Raw genomic sequence first — 16,606 nt, 5'->3', positions numbered from 1 at the left:
CCCCCCATGTCTATTTCCCGCCTTTTCCAACGCCACAGAACAAAGAAGAAGCTTAATGACTGGTTGGCGAGGCGGAGTCAAGGACCGACTTGGGCTTCAGGTTCGATCCCAGGGTTGCCGCCTTGTTGGCGCCCATCTTGCGAGTCAGCTTGGCGTAGTGCAGACCGCACGCGTTACACAGCGTTCGGGCACCATCTGGACCCCGACGCCATTCTGGTGTTTCGGCTCGGTTACAACTGTGGCAACGACCAGGAGGGGCCGCTTTCTGTCAAAAGGAAGAATATGATTAGCTACCCAGTCCATGACAAGTGAGAAGTGGAGAATTAGAGCACGAATGAGACCGCTCTGACAGGGGATAAACGGGTAAAGTGCAAGGAACCAGGGGGAAAAATCAGAACTTACTCCACGTCGTTTCTTCGAGTCCGCTCCAGCGAACCCGCCCACACCCTTGAAGTCTTCTTGGTACATGGTCCCAGTCATATGTTCGTCCTCGGGCTTATACGCCTTGCGCTGGGCCATCTCCGCCAGTGCCTGTTCCTGGTTCACAACGGCTGTTCGTATCCGGATCAAGGCATCTTGGTTCCGACGCTGCATGTGGAGAATGTCCTCCACTTCGTTCAATGAGGGTAGCGAGCCCATGACCGGTCCAGACCGCTGTGTTTGGTGAGCTCGCGCTGCGTAATGCCGTGAAAACTCCAATGTTCGTGTGCTCATCTCGACGATCTAATCGAAAACGGCAACTCGTTAGCTTTTTAACTCTGGTACCAAATCTCGCGGGTGGATCGACAGGTTGACAATCTCTTTCCACCCCACCAGGAGGGAAAAAATAGAAACAGGAAAATGAGAACCAGAATATCCATACCTCATTCAGAGACGTTTCCACGTCGAATACGTCTAGATGTCGCTTCACCGAATCACTATGGGGTTGAGGCATTGGTCGGCCCACAAATCCACCTTTGACCTCTTCCACACGGGGCGCCCCCATGTACGCACGATTGTCGTAGGACACAGGAGCGTATGGCGGGGCACTCTGCGGGAAAGGATAGCTGGGAGGGAAATGACCGTAGCCATTGGGAGAAGCCACGCTACCGGCGGATGGCGGCGCGCTATAGTCGTATGCGGAATTTTGAGATCCAGAAACTGAGGTGATACCTGTTTTGGCACTCTGAGTGGGTGATTTGCCCGTGCTGAGGGAATGTAGTGACGCGTTTCGGGACTCTTGTGTGTTGATGGAGCCGAGGCTATTCCTCGACGCTTCTGGCTGAATCTGGTGAGGGTAGCCCGGTTCCCGCATCAATGATCCGGAAGCTGGGCCATTGGAGAATGGGTTAGGAGGACCGGGCGGGCCCTCCGCACCTGAACGGCCGATAAGGTGTGAAGGTGGTGCGGCATGGCCAGGTTGTGGAGGTGGCGCGGAGGTTGGGGCCGGGTATGGGAGATGATTGTCCTTGCCCAGAGCTTCGTGGATGGAAGGCAACGACTGCCGCGATGCGGCCTTGTCCTTCTCGTCTTCGATCACTCGGCGCGACTCTGGCGGTGAGATGTAGCCCGGTTGCGGGGGCGCATTGGGATTCGGTGGCGCGTAGGAGTAGGGTAATTGTTGTCCGGCGTACATGTTGTTGGGACTGAGGAGGGGGGGTGGGAGAAGCGACGCTTGGGTGTGTATAGCCCGAATCGTCCTTTCCTAGAAAACCGATAGCAGGCAAAGGGTCTCTGTATCGCGTCAAAGGCTCGTCAGCATTGAGTTTCAGACCGATCCGATCAGACGAGAAGCCAAACCAACCTGTGCCTAGGTGCGGCTTCTAAAGACCCCATCACGATCTGTGGTGGGGTGGAAGGGGAGAAAGTAGAAAAGGATCACGCGTGGATTCCTGACCTCATCAACGGGGTTTATGGCGGACTGAAGCGCAGACGATTGACTTGGGTGTTCCAACCGAATCGGCTTTGTACAAAGTCGAGGGTCGAAGGGTAAATAAATACGGCGCGCTACGGCCGAATGGTGAAGTTTCTCGGACGGTTCACAGGGTCCAGGAACCAGCAGTTCGTCTAAGCGATTTGGAACCGGCAAGATCGGAGTATGGAACCAAGATGGAGGCGAGTGGCGTAGGGTGCGAGTTAAGTCCGATGCGATCGGGAAGTATGGGCAGTATCTGGGTCTTATCTGGTTCCCGAGGGTAGCAAAGGGAAGTCGCGTTTAATCGTAATCGGGCTGCCAGGTTTAAAAAGGGACAGAAAAAAAAAGAAAAAGAAAAAGAAATGCGGAAAGATCGATCGTGGAGGGGGAGAGTTGTATTTTAATGCAAGGGATAGATGATGGGTCGAATTGCGTCGCGTGGGAAGCAAAAAAAGAAAAGGAGGGGAGAATGTTAATCCAAGTATGGGCACGAGGTGGAATGGGAGAGAAGTTAAATAAAAGTAAGATTTCGATCCAGCGATCGATATAAGAGTTTAAGAGTTAAAAGAGTAGAGGAACTAAGAGGGGTGAGGAAGTGGGTATCAAAAATTACCATCGAGGCTATGAGTTTAAAATGAATTTCTTTTCCAATACGGAGAAAAACCCATTCAGGAAAAGGAGGGCGTTTTTTCATCGGAGGAATCAGAGTGGATCGAGATGGGGATCGGTATATGCGATTTTACAGATTAAATTTAAATGCGATAAAAATCCTAAAATGCGAAATTCGAAATAAATCCATAAATTACGGATCGGTTCTGACTGGTATAGCTTACCGTACGAACTGCGGATCTTCGCATGTGGGGATCATACCTATCACTGCTAGTCGCATTCACCCGGGAGTGGAGTCCAGGGGGAAAAGAGGGGAGACCTAATTATTAGCTTTATAATCCTCTGACTCCAGAAGAGGATCTTATCCAGGATTAATTAAAAGAACGGATAATCGAAAAGCAAAAATAACAAAAATTGAAAATAAAAACAAAAATACAAAACCGACGGTAGAAAAATAGCCAACCTAGGGCTCTCCGTTTGGAACCCCGTAGTTACCCAAAGGCCTCCCAAGCCAGGGAGGTCTCCTAAATCATGAAAGAATATTCCCAACCTTCCAATGTTAGAACTCTACTCCCGCTGCTCAAACCCAGTACGACTTGACTCAGGAACACATGGGTACGGGTACCACCCCCGAGTTCAATCGAGGTCACCCTGGGCTCGGCGCGTGTCATGGTGGTTTAATTGCGATAATGCTATCTGCCTCTGTGTGAACTACTTCCACCTATCAAGGTGGACTCCAAAAAAAAACAATGGCGCCTAGTTGTCTCGGACCATTCCCAGAGAGGGCGAAATATATTAGGTCAACGCCTAAAGTTTGTTTTTATAGCTCACGACATATTATATACCTGGTCTCCCCCTATCCTTTGTACCAGGTAACGTGTCTCACATGGATCTCCATGACTTTTGATGACTCGTCAGCCTAGGAGATGCATCATAGGGGGGGTGGGTGTTCAGACCTCGGGCTGATTAATGGCCTTGAGAAGATCATCAAGAGTATGATGTCAGTTCTTCACGATGATCAAAAAAATGGAGTTGATCCATACATTACGACCTGGGAAAAACAAAACTTGAGAAACAACGCATCAGGGTGGTAACGGTATCCCAGATCTGAGAAATGGGGTGGGAAAGCCACTGTCACACCCTCATAATCTGATCTGAGAGAAGAAAAAGCAACGTTCCATAAACGCTCCCTTGCTCGATCTCGGGCACTGCCGCCCCATATGGATCTAAATGGATCTCTACATACTCCGACGTCACTTTATTCCCAAATCACATTTCGCGTCCAATGAGATGCCGGGGATGTATATTATTTTTTCTCATGGAAAAACCGGTTGGCCACATGGTTACTTTTGCCGTCCCCCCTCTTTCTTTATATGAATCATCTAAAATTCTCGGCGTTTCTTCCCACTTCAGCACTGACTCCGCTAGGTCACCCACACACGTTGTCCGTACTTAAGCTTCGGGATCGAGATCGGACCACTCGGGACGTTATTGGTGAGATCGTTCCATCATCGCGAGACCCTACATTAAAAACAAAGGACCGAATAGTTCACCTGCCCAGGTGGGCAAGTGATGTGGGAATTCCCCAGAGTGACGCAGGAGTTCGCACTGCGTGGAACGCGTTGATTTCGCAAATTGCTGTGACGCCGGTTGCCTTTCCCGGCCGCGTGCACCATGCGCGTAAAAGACGGAAGAATTGAAACCTACGATTCCGTGGCAAGTATGTTCAAAGCTTATCGAGAATTGTTTAAGAGGGGGGTGAATCCGGAAAGATACTGTGTACCTGGTACCTTCGCCCTGGGTACCTTTCCCACAATTTACAGGATTTGCTGGGTTTTCTGTGTTTGGCGCCCCGTCGAAACCTTACGATGCTTTGGCCCCTGACCCGCTCTGACCGTTGTCATGTCATACCCGTTCATCATTTCTCCGAACCAAACATAGCTCTCGATCCAATAAAAAAAGACCCTAGTCAAGCTGGGAATGAGCTCCAATCCTTGACTCCTCGGTTCCAAGTCCACGGTACCTTCCCAGCCTCGTACGGTAGGCTTCTCATGCCTCCGTTGCGCACAGACAGCGGACCCATAGCGGGTTGCTTGGCTCAACGGTCGGCGCCTGGGGCACAGGGCCTAAACGTCCACTGAGCGGCCCCAAAGTGGCCCAGCACGAAAGGCAATCGTAGCGAGATCTTCGGAACCTCATATGCATTCTGATGATCTGGATTGCGAAAGCGCCTTGGCTATTCGCTCTTGCCCCCTTACTAGACCTAGCTCACATCCATCTTAGTGCAGAAACTTTGCAGTCCCACTGACCACTGAGAATATAGGGAGTCAATGCATCCTGCAATCGTCTGAAGAACCAGATGCAACCTCATGCAGCTTGCGGGGAGTGCAGATAAGGCACCGATCTGGTGCTCCGAAGATCACAACGCATACATACCTGTGCGTCCGGGTCACACTTCACCCTCGGCAGACAAAGGATTGTTAACGGGTCCGAGATCGATGCGAAGAATCGATCTACGCGGTAGTCGCTGCATCATGCAGCCGACCACACCACCCGGATCGCACCATTTCAGCCATGCTATGTGTTCCATCCACCTTGAGATTTAGTGTCATGCACGGTAGGTCACCTCGCCTACATTACCAAACCTTGATGCACCCAAAGACCATTCGGGTCGTGGTCCCCACCGGTGCAAACTCGATGCTCCTCCGAGTTCCGAGCCTTGCCAGGCACTGGATGCAACTGGGACTGGAACTATTGATTTACTTGGGACCAGCAACGGGCCAAAGAAGAATGAAAAGCAATGAAAAGACAGTTGTTTAATGGATGCCCTGTATATTTGTTCGGGAAAGACGTGGCCATGGCTTCTCAGGTCCCGAATTTCCCCGCGAGAATGACTTTTCAGTAAGGCGTTTCGATCTGAACCGTCGAAATCGTGACCGGTGTCCCGGTCGCACGCTGCAGAGTTGTACGGGATCAGATTAGAGCTGCCGCGATTGGACGCATGGGGATCCAGCAAAGATCAGCAGAAAAACGAAATTAGAGCCGCTCTTTCAGACTGAGATCGTGGGCAGTTGCCTCCTTCTGGCAACCGTGCATCCAAACTGAAATTTGTGCAGGTTCGCCCAATACTCTCCAGTACTTTTTTTTTTTTTTGGCAGGATTACACTTAGACACGCTAGTAAAGTGAGCTGGTACGTAGTGTAGCATTCCCCCACTGACAACACATCCAAAGCGGAACCTGTTACATGGAGCCATCAGAAGATTTACGGAGTCCATGTTGCTGGTCACTTGAATAGTTTCATGTACCTGACCCCCCTGTGGAGCAACCTGAAATATGTGTGAAGGTGTGAATATGAGTTCACCGTGCAGGAGATTGGATCAAATTTACCAGTAACACGAAGCTATGATCCACATGGGAACATTCCTGCTAAACACGAACCTAACAGTCCGTTGAAGCTCTCGGGAACTAGAAATGTGAAGAATGGAATATACGATATTTTAACCTTCAGAATTCATCCAACGGACTGTTTTTTCTTCCTTGGGTAATTTTCACGAAAGTCGAGTGGATGTCAAAATGATCGACGATGGAGAGACCGTTAGGGACCGTTTACGGTCCCGCCTGAAGTCTCCGCCGGATGACTGACCCTGACAAAGCGACTTCTTAACCCAGTTTATTTTCCCTTTTGCCAGCCACTCATTCCGGTGGAACCTATGCGATCGCTCACAGGACGATCAGATAATCCTAACCACAAAAGAAAAGACCGGCAACGCCTTTACTAAAGAAAGTAAGACCTAAGATCCGATCCCAATTTTAGTCTCCTTATTATTGGTGTCGGGATTTGATTCTTTTTTCCACCTTTTATTTTTTATCAATGCACTCTTTTCTCTTGCTGGCTAGCCTGTATTTCTGGCCCATATTTTCTTAGGTTTTATTGCTGTATTGCCTGATCTGGAAAGAAACGCGCGGAAATCCTCCGATGATCACCGTGGAATGCCCCATTCCAACCTGCCATACTCCGTAATATGCGGCTAGGACGGCCGTTGAATTTGAGAGTGCACGTAACGAAAAGGCGTGACGAAACTTGACGGAGGTTCAACTGGATTCGAAATCATGCATTTTAATAGGATACTCTGACTCGTGCAGAATTCAATAGATAGCACCGAGTACATATTACAAAGTTCCACTGCACCGTTGTGCTGGATCGACTATCATCATAATCTGCACTTCAGCCGCGCAGGATTTTAGTCCCAACCGTTTAGCAACTGCAGATCTTCAAGCTTCGTGTCACGATTGATATCCATGCATGTCTAGTCTAGGAAAGCTAGGGGGAAAAAGAAATTAATTACTTACCAGTTTATTGTTTAGTTAGTTTACTTTGGGTTTTATTTTACTTTTTTAGTAGGGCGAAGAGGGAAAAAAAAAAAGGGAAGAAAAAGAAAACAAAAACAAAAACAATTGGGACCCCACCCACTTACCCAGAACGACAGCACGGTTCACGCCCCTACTCAGTTAAACCTCCGTGTGAGGACCGTTCCGTGACGCCACAAATGTCAGGGATCTGAATTTCTCCCCCTTCCCACATATCCCTGGTAACGGAAAAAAAAAAAAAAAATTTAACGAAATAACTGCCGCACGCGCCCCAAATTAACTGTGGCGTGGATAAAAGGGGTAAGGGGGAACCGGGCTTAAACTCTCCGAGACGTGGGGACTCGCCCGGTAGTCTGTCCGATCTGTAGACTCAACTGACAGGTGAGTGAGGTCTTGGTGGTAATACTCGACTGGAAGCTACATGTGTTCGTGGAGAAGCTAAAGGACGTATTTTTGTTTACGGTTCCTTCGCATCCATGTCGTCTCTAAAATTGAGTCATAATGCAGGTCACTCTCTTCCCGCCTGTCAGGTAAGCGAACTAGACCGGGGGGTGTATAACGTGCAGATAGAGCACACCGGAACCGGGGGGAGAGCTGGAGAGGATACATCATACCCATTCTCCAGGGATGTAGGCTACAGCGCCCCGCCTGAATCATTCATGCAATAGTATAAAGTAAATTGGAAATCTTGTTCCCGACCAGGGTTGTTATGGGGAACTACTCATCGGGGCCAATGAGATAATCCTGTGCGAGATCTTGACATCGTGACGGGGACGATGTATTTTTGTTTTTCTTAAACTAGTTCGGTCGGGTGGAAACTATTGCTAACGGTTCGGTTTTGACTCGCAATATTATTTTCAATATGCCCTATCGGCTGTCACTATGATCCGTATACATCTGTTTGCATGTGAAAACCCGACTGGGGTCATTTTCATCTGCAAACTATCATGTCAATTGCAGTGGCAATAGTTCTACAGTTACATACAACTTGCCTGGACCCTTGTCCCCCCAAGAACTCTGTCAAGTTTGACTTTCTGAAGGGGGGAGGGGGAAAGAGCCACCTGCGCTAATTGTGATTCAACGGACATCCTCTGCACGTTCCAAGCTGAAGTCCTAGCACACACGGGACGCGAAAGTTTCTATCCACGATGAGATTAAGATTAATAATCCTAATATACGTAGGACAGGAATCGGGGGTCCCCCGAACAGACAAATATCCCGTTCAATATCTACTTGAGTCATGTACCGACAGGCTGGAGACAACATAAGGCAAGATTTAGAGGAAAACCAACAAAAGGCCACGCGAAATTAACGATACCAAGCCGGACCGTTCCCAGACCCACCCGATAGACCGCCTCGATCGGCGTGGAGAGAAAAGAAGATGGTGAGAACCTTTTCATTAGGGACTAGTGGTTTTTTCCCGGATAAGGGGGCAACTGTTAAATTAGCCCGATACGAAGATACGCCTAGTCGATCCCTATGATGTGGGCAAGGCGCGTCTCGCTGCCGAGATTCCCTTGGAAAATGGCCCCATTTTGGGCTTTTCATTTCATTTTTTTTCATTTTTTAATTTTGTTGCTGCTCCACGCCAATCTTGACGATGGATCCCAAAAGAGGGAGTCTCCGTTTTATTGACCCACTTGATGCTACAGATTGGTGCGCCGTTCTTCTGCGAATCCCGAGCTACCGGAGAATTCCCACTGTGGTCCGCAGGTAAACAAAGACGTTGAGCTCCGGGAAAATCATCTTTGGGAGGGGGTTTCCGCTATAGTGTATTGCCAGGATTCAATTTATATTTGGCCCCTGGAAAACTTACAGCTTTACAGGCACAGGGTCACAGGTACGCAGATCTTGCCGTTGGAGCTTGACGAAGTTCTTCATTGCATTTACTTTTTCACGCTAAAGCTAGTTCTGCAGTATCCAGATCGATACGAGACGGAGATAAGAGCCAAAGACCCGAGGCGAGATTAGTAGCCACGAGGTGAACGAAATCTTCTGGTTGAGATCCGCCTCAGTGGATTCATTGTGGATGCGACTATTGCTCCAGGTTTTCCCATGTGCCGTCCTTCCAGAATATTAACGTGGAATGGGAAAGGCGAATCAACACAAAAACAGAAACAGGCTCCATTCGTCAATCTTTGTCCGTAACGACTATTAATTTTGGTTTCCCGGTTCGGTATTGAATCCACGATGGTATTTCGCAATCGCTACTAGTGCCCGTTTGGCTCGAGATATCCCGTGTTTGCGATGGGGTCGGTGGATTCTGCATTGCGGTGGCAATGAGAGCGATCATTCTCTAGGTGCGCGTCATCTTAGGACCTGGCTAACTATAGTTCTAGCTTCCATGATTCAGGTTTTGACCGCTGGTCTGACCTGTCCCCTAGTGAATGCCAGAAAAATGCCTTTTTTTTTTTTTTTTTAGAAAAAAAAAAAAAAAAAAGAAAAACGGTGGACACAACGAATAAGGGAAATTCCTTCCGATCCAGAATCAAAGCGAAATGAACAAATCAAGTGAGGAGAAATGCACTTGTGGCGACAGTTGATCATCCTCGCACGAGCCCTGCAACGGCGCCTTGACAGTAGTCTCGTCCCGGGGTTTGAACTCGCGCTCCGGGAGGCATCCAAATCCAGGGGAACGCATACTCAAATGACGCTAGATGTGTCTATCTGCAGGATGCTCGTTCTGTCGATAGGTGGCATGGTTTTTTCGACTTTTGTTTCAGGGATCGTTGCTTTATGCTTTTTTGGCTAACTTCGGCCGAGTCGTGGCAGAGAAAATGCCGGTTTCGACTTCAAACATCCATGCAAGGCTAATGCATCGGAACCTTCCCGTTGCGCTTGAATGGGTTTATCGGACTTGTCATCGCATGCCATATCTGCAGCTTCTGCTTCCATACTGCATAGTGCATCGAGATCAGCGGTCGGATTTTGTTCGATCGGCACTGCTTGACATGACGGGGTGTTCTCTGGCAGGAGTACGTAGTACTAGCTGGCCTGTTTGTGCTGTCGGAACATAGTCTCTTTTGGAAAATCGGAGGCTGGGGACTTCGCATTGAACTGTCTCTAGGAGCTGTCCGAATGGAGGTTGTATGCCGGCGTTCGAGGCATGAAACAATCTACGCATGGTAATCGGGTGCGAGGTGCTAAAAAGAGTATAATGCACGTCAAATTTAGTCTCAAAAAGTGCAGTTCAAGTCAAATTCTATTTCAAAATGCTTCGTTTTGTCTTGTCGAGTTCATGGCTGCTAGGGCAGGGATGTATTTCAAATCTGTGATCTTCGCCTCGAATGAAGACACCCGGGGCTGTATCCTGAAGCTGAAGGATTGCGTTAGCCTGTAGGCGTAGGCGGCATCGACTGCATCAACTGTGTCGACTGCACTTGATATATCAGACTGGGTCTGGTTAAAATAGAATGGGTGCTTGACAGGTGCTTGACAGGTGCAGTCTAGACCGCCCGCGAAATGAGGAGAAATTTGAGTTTGTGTGACAGCTGGAGCTAATCCACAACCAGACACTCTCCCCTTCATGAGGAACCAGGATTTGGAATCCCCCCCCAACTTTGACATTCCAAATCATCGCCAGGGTCTTTTTACGGAGTACAGTTACAGGTACTGCCTTGAACTGTACACCCTCTGTACACTCACAAATTTCCGTCGCCTAAACCTGGTGGCAACGATCCAATGACCAATGACAGTATCCACTCGGCTTGCTTCTCCTCCCAAAACCCAGGGATACGGTTTGACTCCACAAAAACCTCTAGGGAAATGAGAACGAAGATCCAGAAATTAACAGATGGAGAAAGAAACGCCAAATACGGGAATGAAGAGGAACAGGTTCGGTCTCGGACCCTCACAAACGATGGGATCCTTCCCATTGGGAGCTCTCATTTCTCCTCCAACCCACCCGATCATCTTCTGCAACAGGAAGGAGTCATAGAGCTAGTGTCTATTCTAGTGCCTGGCGGAACGAGATAGATCCGTGCGATCATCGACAGCAACAGCCGAACGATCGGCAATCTTCAATTAAATCAACCACCCGCGACTATCGACCGTAGACACATGGGCTGGGCCCCGCAGATCCACGGGCCCTCGGAACGTCAAACCTCCCTGGCAGGAAAACGGCTACGTTCAGTCCCGGGTATCGTTTTTTCTCCACTCCCTAGCAAGGGGCCAGGGGGGAATTGCGGGCTCCACTGTTAAATCATAAGGAAAACCACTCTGGTCTACTCCCAATTTTGGTTCGGATCCCCGATACCTGAAGCCCGAGGTTTCCACCGTCGTTCTTTCTCTCCTTTTCTAGAAAGTGGGACCTCGTTTTTGACGGGGGTGGATAAAATCGTGTTGGAGTTTAGACGACAAGAAAAGGGGGAAGTCCGACTGACCAGTTTCTCGTATGCTTCGATGGTTATGGTCCGGGAGACTAAGACGGATTCCTGATCTGCCAGTCTTAGTGCCAAAACATGGCGCGAAATGGGAAGCAAAAAGTACCAACCCTTAAAGACCAACCATAGGGACATAATCCTAGCGCAACCCTCGGGTTTGGCTTGCTTGAGCGCTAACTTTCGGTTGCCTGCCCCCAGTCTTTGAATATCCTGATTTTCTTCTCTCGAGGGAAAATCAAAAAGCCAAATGACTCGGTGGCGATCTGTCATGTTCCCCCAGGCTTTGTCTCAGATTCATGTGTCACCGAGGCGCCTAGCCCTTGGCCAAACCATCCATAGTATTCCAACAACCCGTCGCTACCCATTGCCAACCGGAATCTTGAAAGGGGAGGTCAGCAAATCCCGAATGGCTTGAAATGACCATGCTGAGAGGGGGGAAGAAGGGGGGCTGGGCGGAAAATCGCTCCGGTACTTTTGGCTAATTGGATGGATCACGATTGACGAGGGGATCGACTGGGGAAATGGTTGGTGGAAGGACAAGAACCAGTCCAAGCGTATCCCCTTTCCGTCGCGTGCAGAGTGCATATGCAATGCAGCTTACCGTTTTAAGTGCCATGCGATCGAGTCCTTTCACAAATGACATCTCAGTTCGGACTATGCTTGTCGTGGGGAAAGGTCCGATTGAGTGACTGGGGCGTAGGCCTGGATGCGCGCGTCGTATGATTTTCCCTTCGTTAAGCTTCCAGGTTAGTCTGACTGTGTCCTGCCTAGAGTGATCTCAGGGTCATATGCGGTGTTATGACTGGTGGGTGTCCGATTAGCTTTGCATGTGGACAATTGAAGACTCGGTGATGTTATAAACAGGAAGGTCTAGATGCTGAATTACGGCACTTCCTAACTTGACGTTGCTTTTTCCCCACCTTATTTGATTTCTTATAATCGGTCTTATCTTCAATTTGTAATTGCGCTGTAGAATAACCGGTGAGAAGCTGGCCAGGCCGTCTTATGAGTACTTTGTTATAGCCTCTGCCGCCTGTTCAGATCCTGTCCGGCCCCCAAGGTGGCCGGCCTTTCATATTTAGTACATCCCACAGCATGGTTGACTTGAAAAGATACTTCACTTACCTCCCAATCCACCCCTACCCTTACCCCTACCCCTTCCTCGTCATCTTCCATGCAGTAATTACGACGCAACTCATTCACTTCCAGCATCCATAGCACGTGACCATCTGGGCCTCGACGCGTCCAACGGCGCGGGGAATGATAATCTCCAACGTCTTTTCTCCCCGCATCCGTCAACTCCCCACCTCACTCTCCTGATTCATCAGGCTTTCAAATCAAATTATAGTTGAAGATGGCAAATTCATTGCTTACGCTGGCTGAGATTCCCGTTCTCTCCCAGCTCTATCGGAGCGGCTTGCTCTCCAAGCCAGCCCCACTACGTACCGAGGACTCGACCCAATCCGACAATGGAAGTGGCGCCACTAAACTCACCCCGAGACAACCCGTGCAATCCCTGAATAACATGGTATCCTACTTGCAGGCTGATATCACCAAGCTCAAAGTTGATGGCATCGTGAACGCTGCAAATCGTGCCTTGGAAGGTGGCAGTGGAGTCAACGGCGTGATCCAACGTGTTGCTGGGCCTCAGTTACTACAGGATTGCCTGAAACTCGGTGGCTGTGAGACTGGCGATGCGAAATGTACCCTTGCTTATGATCTACCTTGTGAACGTGTGATCCACACCGTCGGCCCGGTGTATGGGATGGAGTACAGGATGGATCCACGACGCCCCGAAGCCCTTCTGCGATCTTGCTATCGTCGCTGCCTTGAGGTGGCTGTCGATCGGGGAGTGAGAAGCATCGCTTTCTCGTGTATCAGTACTGGTATCTATGGGTACCCCAATAGAGAGGCTGCGATCGCGGCCGCGGATGAAGTCCGCAATTTCCTTGAGACTTCTCAAGATGCACCCAAGATTGATCGTGTTATTTTCTGCCTTTTCCAAGATGTGGATGTGAGAATTTATAAGCAGGTCCTTCCGTGAGTGTTCATTTTCCCTCGTTTCGACGTCCACAGATGCTAACCCGTCTACAGTCTTGTCTTCCCTCCTACAGATGATGACCTTAAGGAGTTGAATGATGATGCTTGATCTGAATATTTCTTGATATGAATGGGGCGTTTCTTTTTGTCTTTCTTTTATTTCCACCTATGGGTATGCAGCGTGATGAGACGACGACGATATGTGACTATGTACATTAAGAAGGACAATTCACTTCCTCCAACTTGATTACAACTGTACACTGGTATGTCCTGGTAGTCTTAGGTTGTATTTCGCATGGATTTTGGATTCTTTCCCACCCTGGCGAGTTTTCCTCAAACGTCAGTGTCCGTCATCTAGGTTGACGTAGCGATGACTGAGAATCGTAGCCTGAGGCTTCAATCTCGAAGTTCTAGAACTTCGTAGACCATGAACCCTCACGACTAATCTCTGTTGGTATGAACACTCAATATTAAATTTGTATCTCTTATTCTTCTGGAAAATTTATCACTTGTCTCGATTCATGGGATTTAAAAACCGAACCCGAGCCCTTCTGCTACCTTCCGTGCTCGTGAACGCGGCAGCTCAGCGTCAGTGAAATATCTCTAGATACCAAAACTAACCTCAAGAATGACCTGACACGCTTCAAACAAGGAACAGGCCCAAAGAATACTTCACATGTCTGATCTACGATATCGCTTTTATAAGCTTTTTCTATCAACTGCTCGGGGGCTCTGTTACGAAGGCTCATAGATCACGGCTCAGCAGCCTGACTTTGTATCTTCATAGGGCTAACGTAATCATAAGTGAGACATGGGAGCCGACCATATCAGTCAATTCCAATTGGCTTAAGCTGCCTAGCACTGGAATGTAACACTTGTGCAGCTTGGCTTTTGGTACAACCCTTTCGAAAGTGGGTTGAGGCTCGAAATCATGGCTCAGGCCGAAGGGAGTGGAAGATGAAAATTCAAATATTGAAACGGGAAATTGACCACCTTCCATTCTACTTCATCCGCATTGGCTTAATGAGATCAACTTCAGACTTGCACCGTGAAGTTCGGCTTGCCTTTGGCTCTAAGGGTAGCAATATTTCCTAAATACGTTGAGACTAGTAGATCATAGCTCATCAGAAGTCATAGAAATTGCTCAAAGATTCTAAATAGGAAATGTCCATCTGCCGTCTGGACTGATCTTTACATCTACAGGCTGAAGACCCTGTAGTGGGGGCCTGATTACTGTACCAACATGTCTATGCTTCGGGTAGCAACGCCCTCAAAATTAGCTCAAGGAGGCTCGCTGATCATGGCTGAGCACTGCAAGCTGACGGCGTCAAAATCGAAACTGAAATATTGGCATCCACCATGTTGGTCTATTCTAATTGGCTTAAGCAGAGCAGTTGTGGGCCTGGTTTTCCACTTTAGTAGTAAGGCTTAGCTTTGGGTAGCAATCCTTCTGAGAATAGGTCAAGGAGCCTCAAGGATTATGGCTCAGCACTGAGGGTGACGGCGGTTTGACTTATAAAAATTCAACCGAAAAATGGCCGTCCGCCACCTTGGATCACTCTCATTGGTTTAAGCAGGCCTGTCCCACAACTGCAATAGTATGGCCTACTTTCGGGTAGCAACCCTTTCAAGCACAGGCTATAGCGGCTCTTGGATCGTGTCTTAGCTGCAAACCTGTGCTTGTGCTTATGGCTTTTGACTTGAAGGCTGCAAGAGCCTGATTTACTATGGCGAATTGTAACATTATCCGGTGCTGGATAGATGCTCTACACACAGCTTCAGTGACCGAGCGGGTTCTGTAGATCATGGTTCAGGTCGACGTCATCCATAATTGGAGATCCAAACTAAAAAATGCTGGTCAAGCATCTTGATTGATCTCTATTGGTTCTTGAGTGGAAAGTGGTGGGCCTAATCTAGACAAGAACTCTGAGGTTGGGGAGGACTCGTAGATCACGGCTCAGTGAAGGAGTGATGAGCCTCCTTCTTCAGGAGGAAATGAAACTAAAAAATGGCCGTCCAACTACTTTCTTTGATCTGATTGGGTTGGAGGCTACGGTGGGCCTAATCTAGGATTGCAACCCTTTTAAGGCTGGGGAATGCTCGCAGATCATGGCTCAGGGAAGGGTTATCTGCATTCATTTAATGATAACTAAAAGTGTCTGTCCAACTACTCAGACGGTTCTGATTGGCTGCGAGTAAAATAGGAGCCTGATCAATCATGGCAGGTTGCAATATCTCGTCATTGGCTAGATCCTCTACAGGCGGCTTACGGTGACCAAGCGGTTATATCATGGCTCAGGTCGTCGTCATCAAGGCTGTGGCTGAGTCTGAAATTTTAACTGAAAGTTGGCGGACCACTGTCTTCCTTGATCTCGATTGGTCTTTGAGCAGAAATTGGTGGGCCTAATCTGAGATAAAGACTCTTCCTAGGGAGATTTTTGTAGGTGTAGACTCCGCATCAACGATCTGCTGTTGCTCATCCTGGAGGAGATATTCTCAACTAAAAAATGGCCACCTTACAATACAATTAACTCTGATTGGCTTTCAGAGCGATGGTAGGGCTAAGTTGAGCATAAAGCCTTTCCAAGCTAGGGGCTGGGGGTGGTCTTGAATCACGGCTCAGAAAAGGAAGGGGCGTAGCTGAAAAGCGCGCGGAATCGGAACTAAATATTGGCCATCTACAGACTCGACTAGCTCTGATTGGCTTGGAGAACTGTATTGATCAAACCTTTGGCATCCACTTTCCCAATGTCGGTAGATCCTGGCCCATCTTGAACATCCAAATCATAACTCGAAAATGATTGACTACTGGATCAATTTTGATTGGCTTTCAAGCGCGATGAAAGCAAATCAGCAGGTACCGGGATGCATGAGGTGAGATATTAGGCAGCAACCGCCCCCATGTTGGGCATCAAAGTGATAGATCAGCCTCTCTACCACTTGAGGCTGTTAAAGTATCATCAAAGCGGATATAGTGCCTTTATCTTGAATTTCACACTTTCTGATCTCGACATGGCTTTGTTCAATATAGCATACATGCAGTGGACCATGGCAAAGGTCGTATCAGAACAATAGGTATTATCAACCAGAGAAGCCTGTGAGGTTTTCCTGTATTCCAAGATCGCCAGATTTGCTCTAAGCTTTATTTTGCTCAGGCGCCGCTTATGGCCCCCACTACGAGCATGGAGCAACGATCAGCATGTTCAATCCACTTTCGCTAGCCAATTTGCTTTGGTCTCTAATGCAGGAGAAGCTGTTGATCTGCTTTATCTGGTCACAGCATCAGTTCTGATAAGTATTGTTTTGTTTTGG

General features: G+C 48.5%; 2 protein-coding genes across 2 annotated transcripts; one reads left to right on the top strand and one right to left on the bottom strand.

The window, feature by feature from the left end:
- Positions 1-52: 52 nt before the first annotated feature.
- On the bottom strand, positions 53-1,615 carry nsdD (GATA-type sexual development transcription factor NsdD; the record flags this gene model as incomplete). The annotated part of the gene is made up of 3 exons (XM_057117402.1): positions 53-265; positions 403-723; positions 863-1,615. 3 exons carry the CDS (start codon positions 1,613-1,615, stop codon positions 53-55), a joined length of 1,287 nt encoding a protein of 428 aa, XP_056970437.1.
- Positions 1,616-12,608: 10,993 nt separating this feature from the next.
- N7484_007014 (macro domain-containing protein) lies at positions 12,609-13,403 on the top strand (the record flags this gene model as incomplete). The annotated part of the gene is made up of 2 exons (XM_057117401.1): positions 12,609-13,294; positions 13,349-13,403. The coding sequence occupies 2 exons, from the start codon at positions 12,609-12,611 to the stop codon at positions 13,401-13,403; spliced, it is 741 nt and encodes a 246-aa protein (XP_056970436.1).
- Positions 13,404-16,606: the final 3,203 nt, after the last annotated feature.

This window comes from Penicillium longicatenatum (genome assembly GCF_028827895.1).
Source record: "Penicillium longicatenatum strain IBT 33135 chromosome Unknown contig_4_segment0_segment0, whole genome shotgun sequence".
Lineage (NCBI taxonomy): Eukaryota > Fungi > Ascomycota > Eurotiomycetes > Eurotiales > Aspergillaceae > Penicillium > Penicillium longicatenatum.
This window is presented reverse-complemented; position numbering and strand designations above follow the sequence as displayed.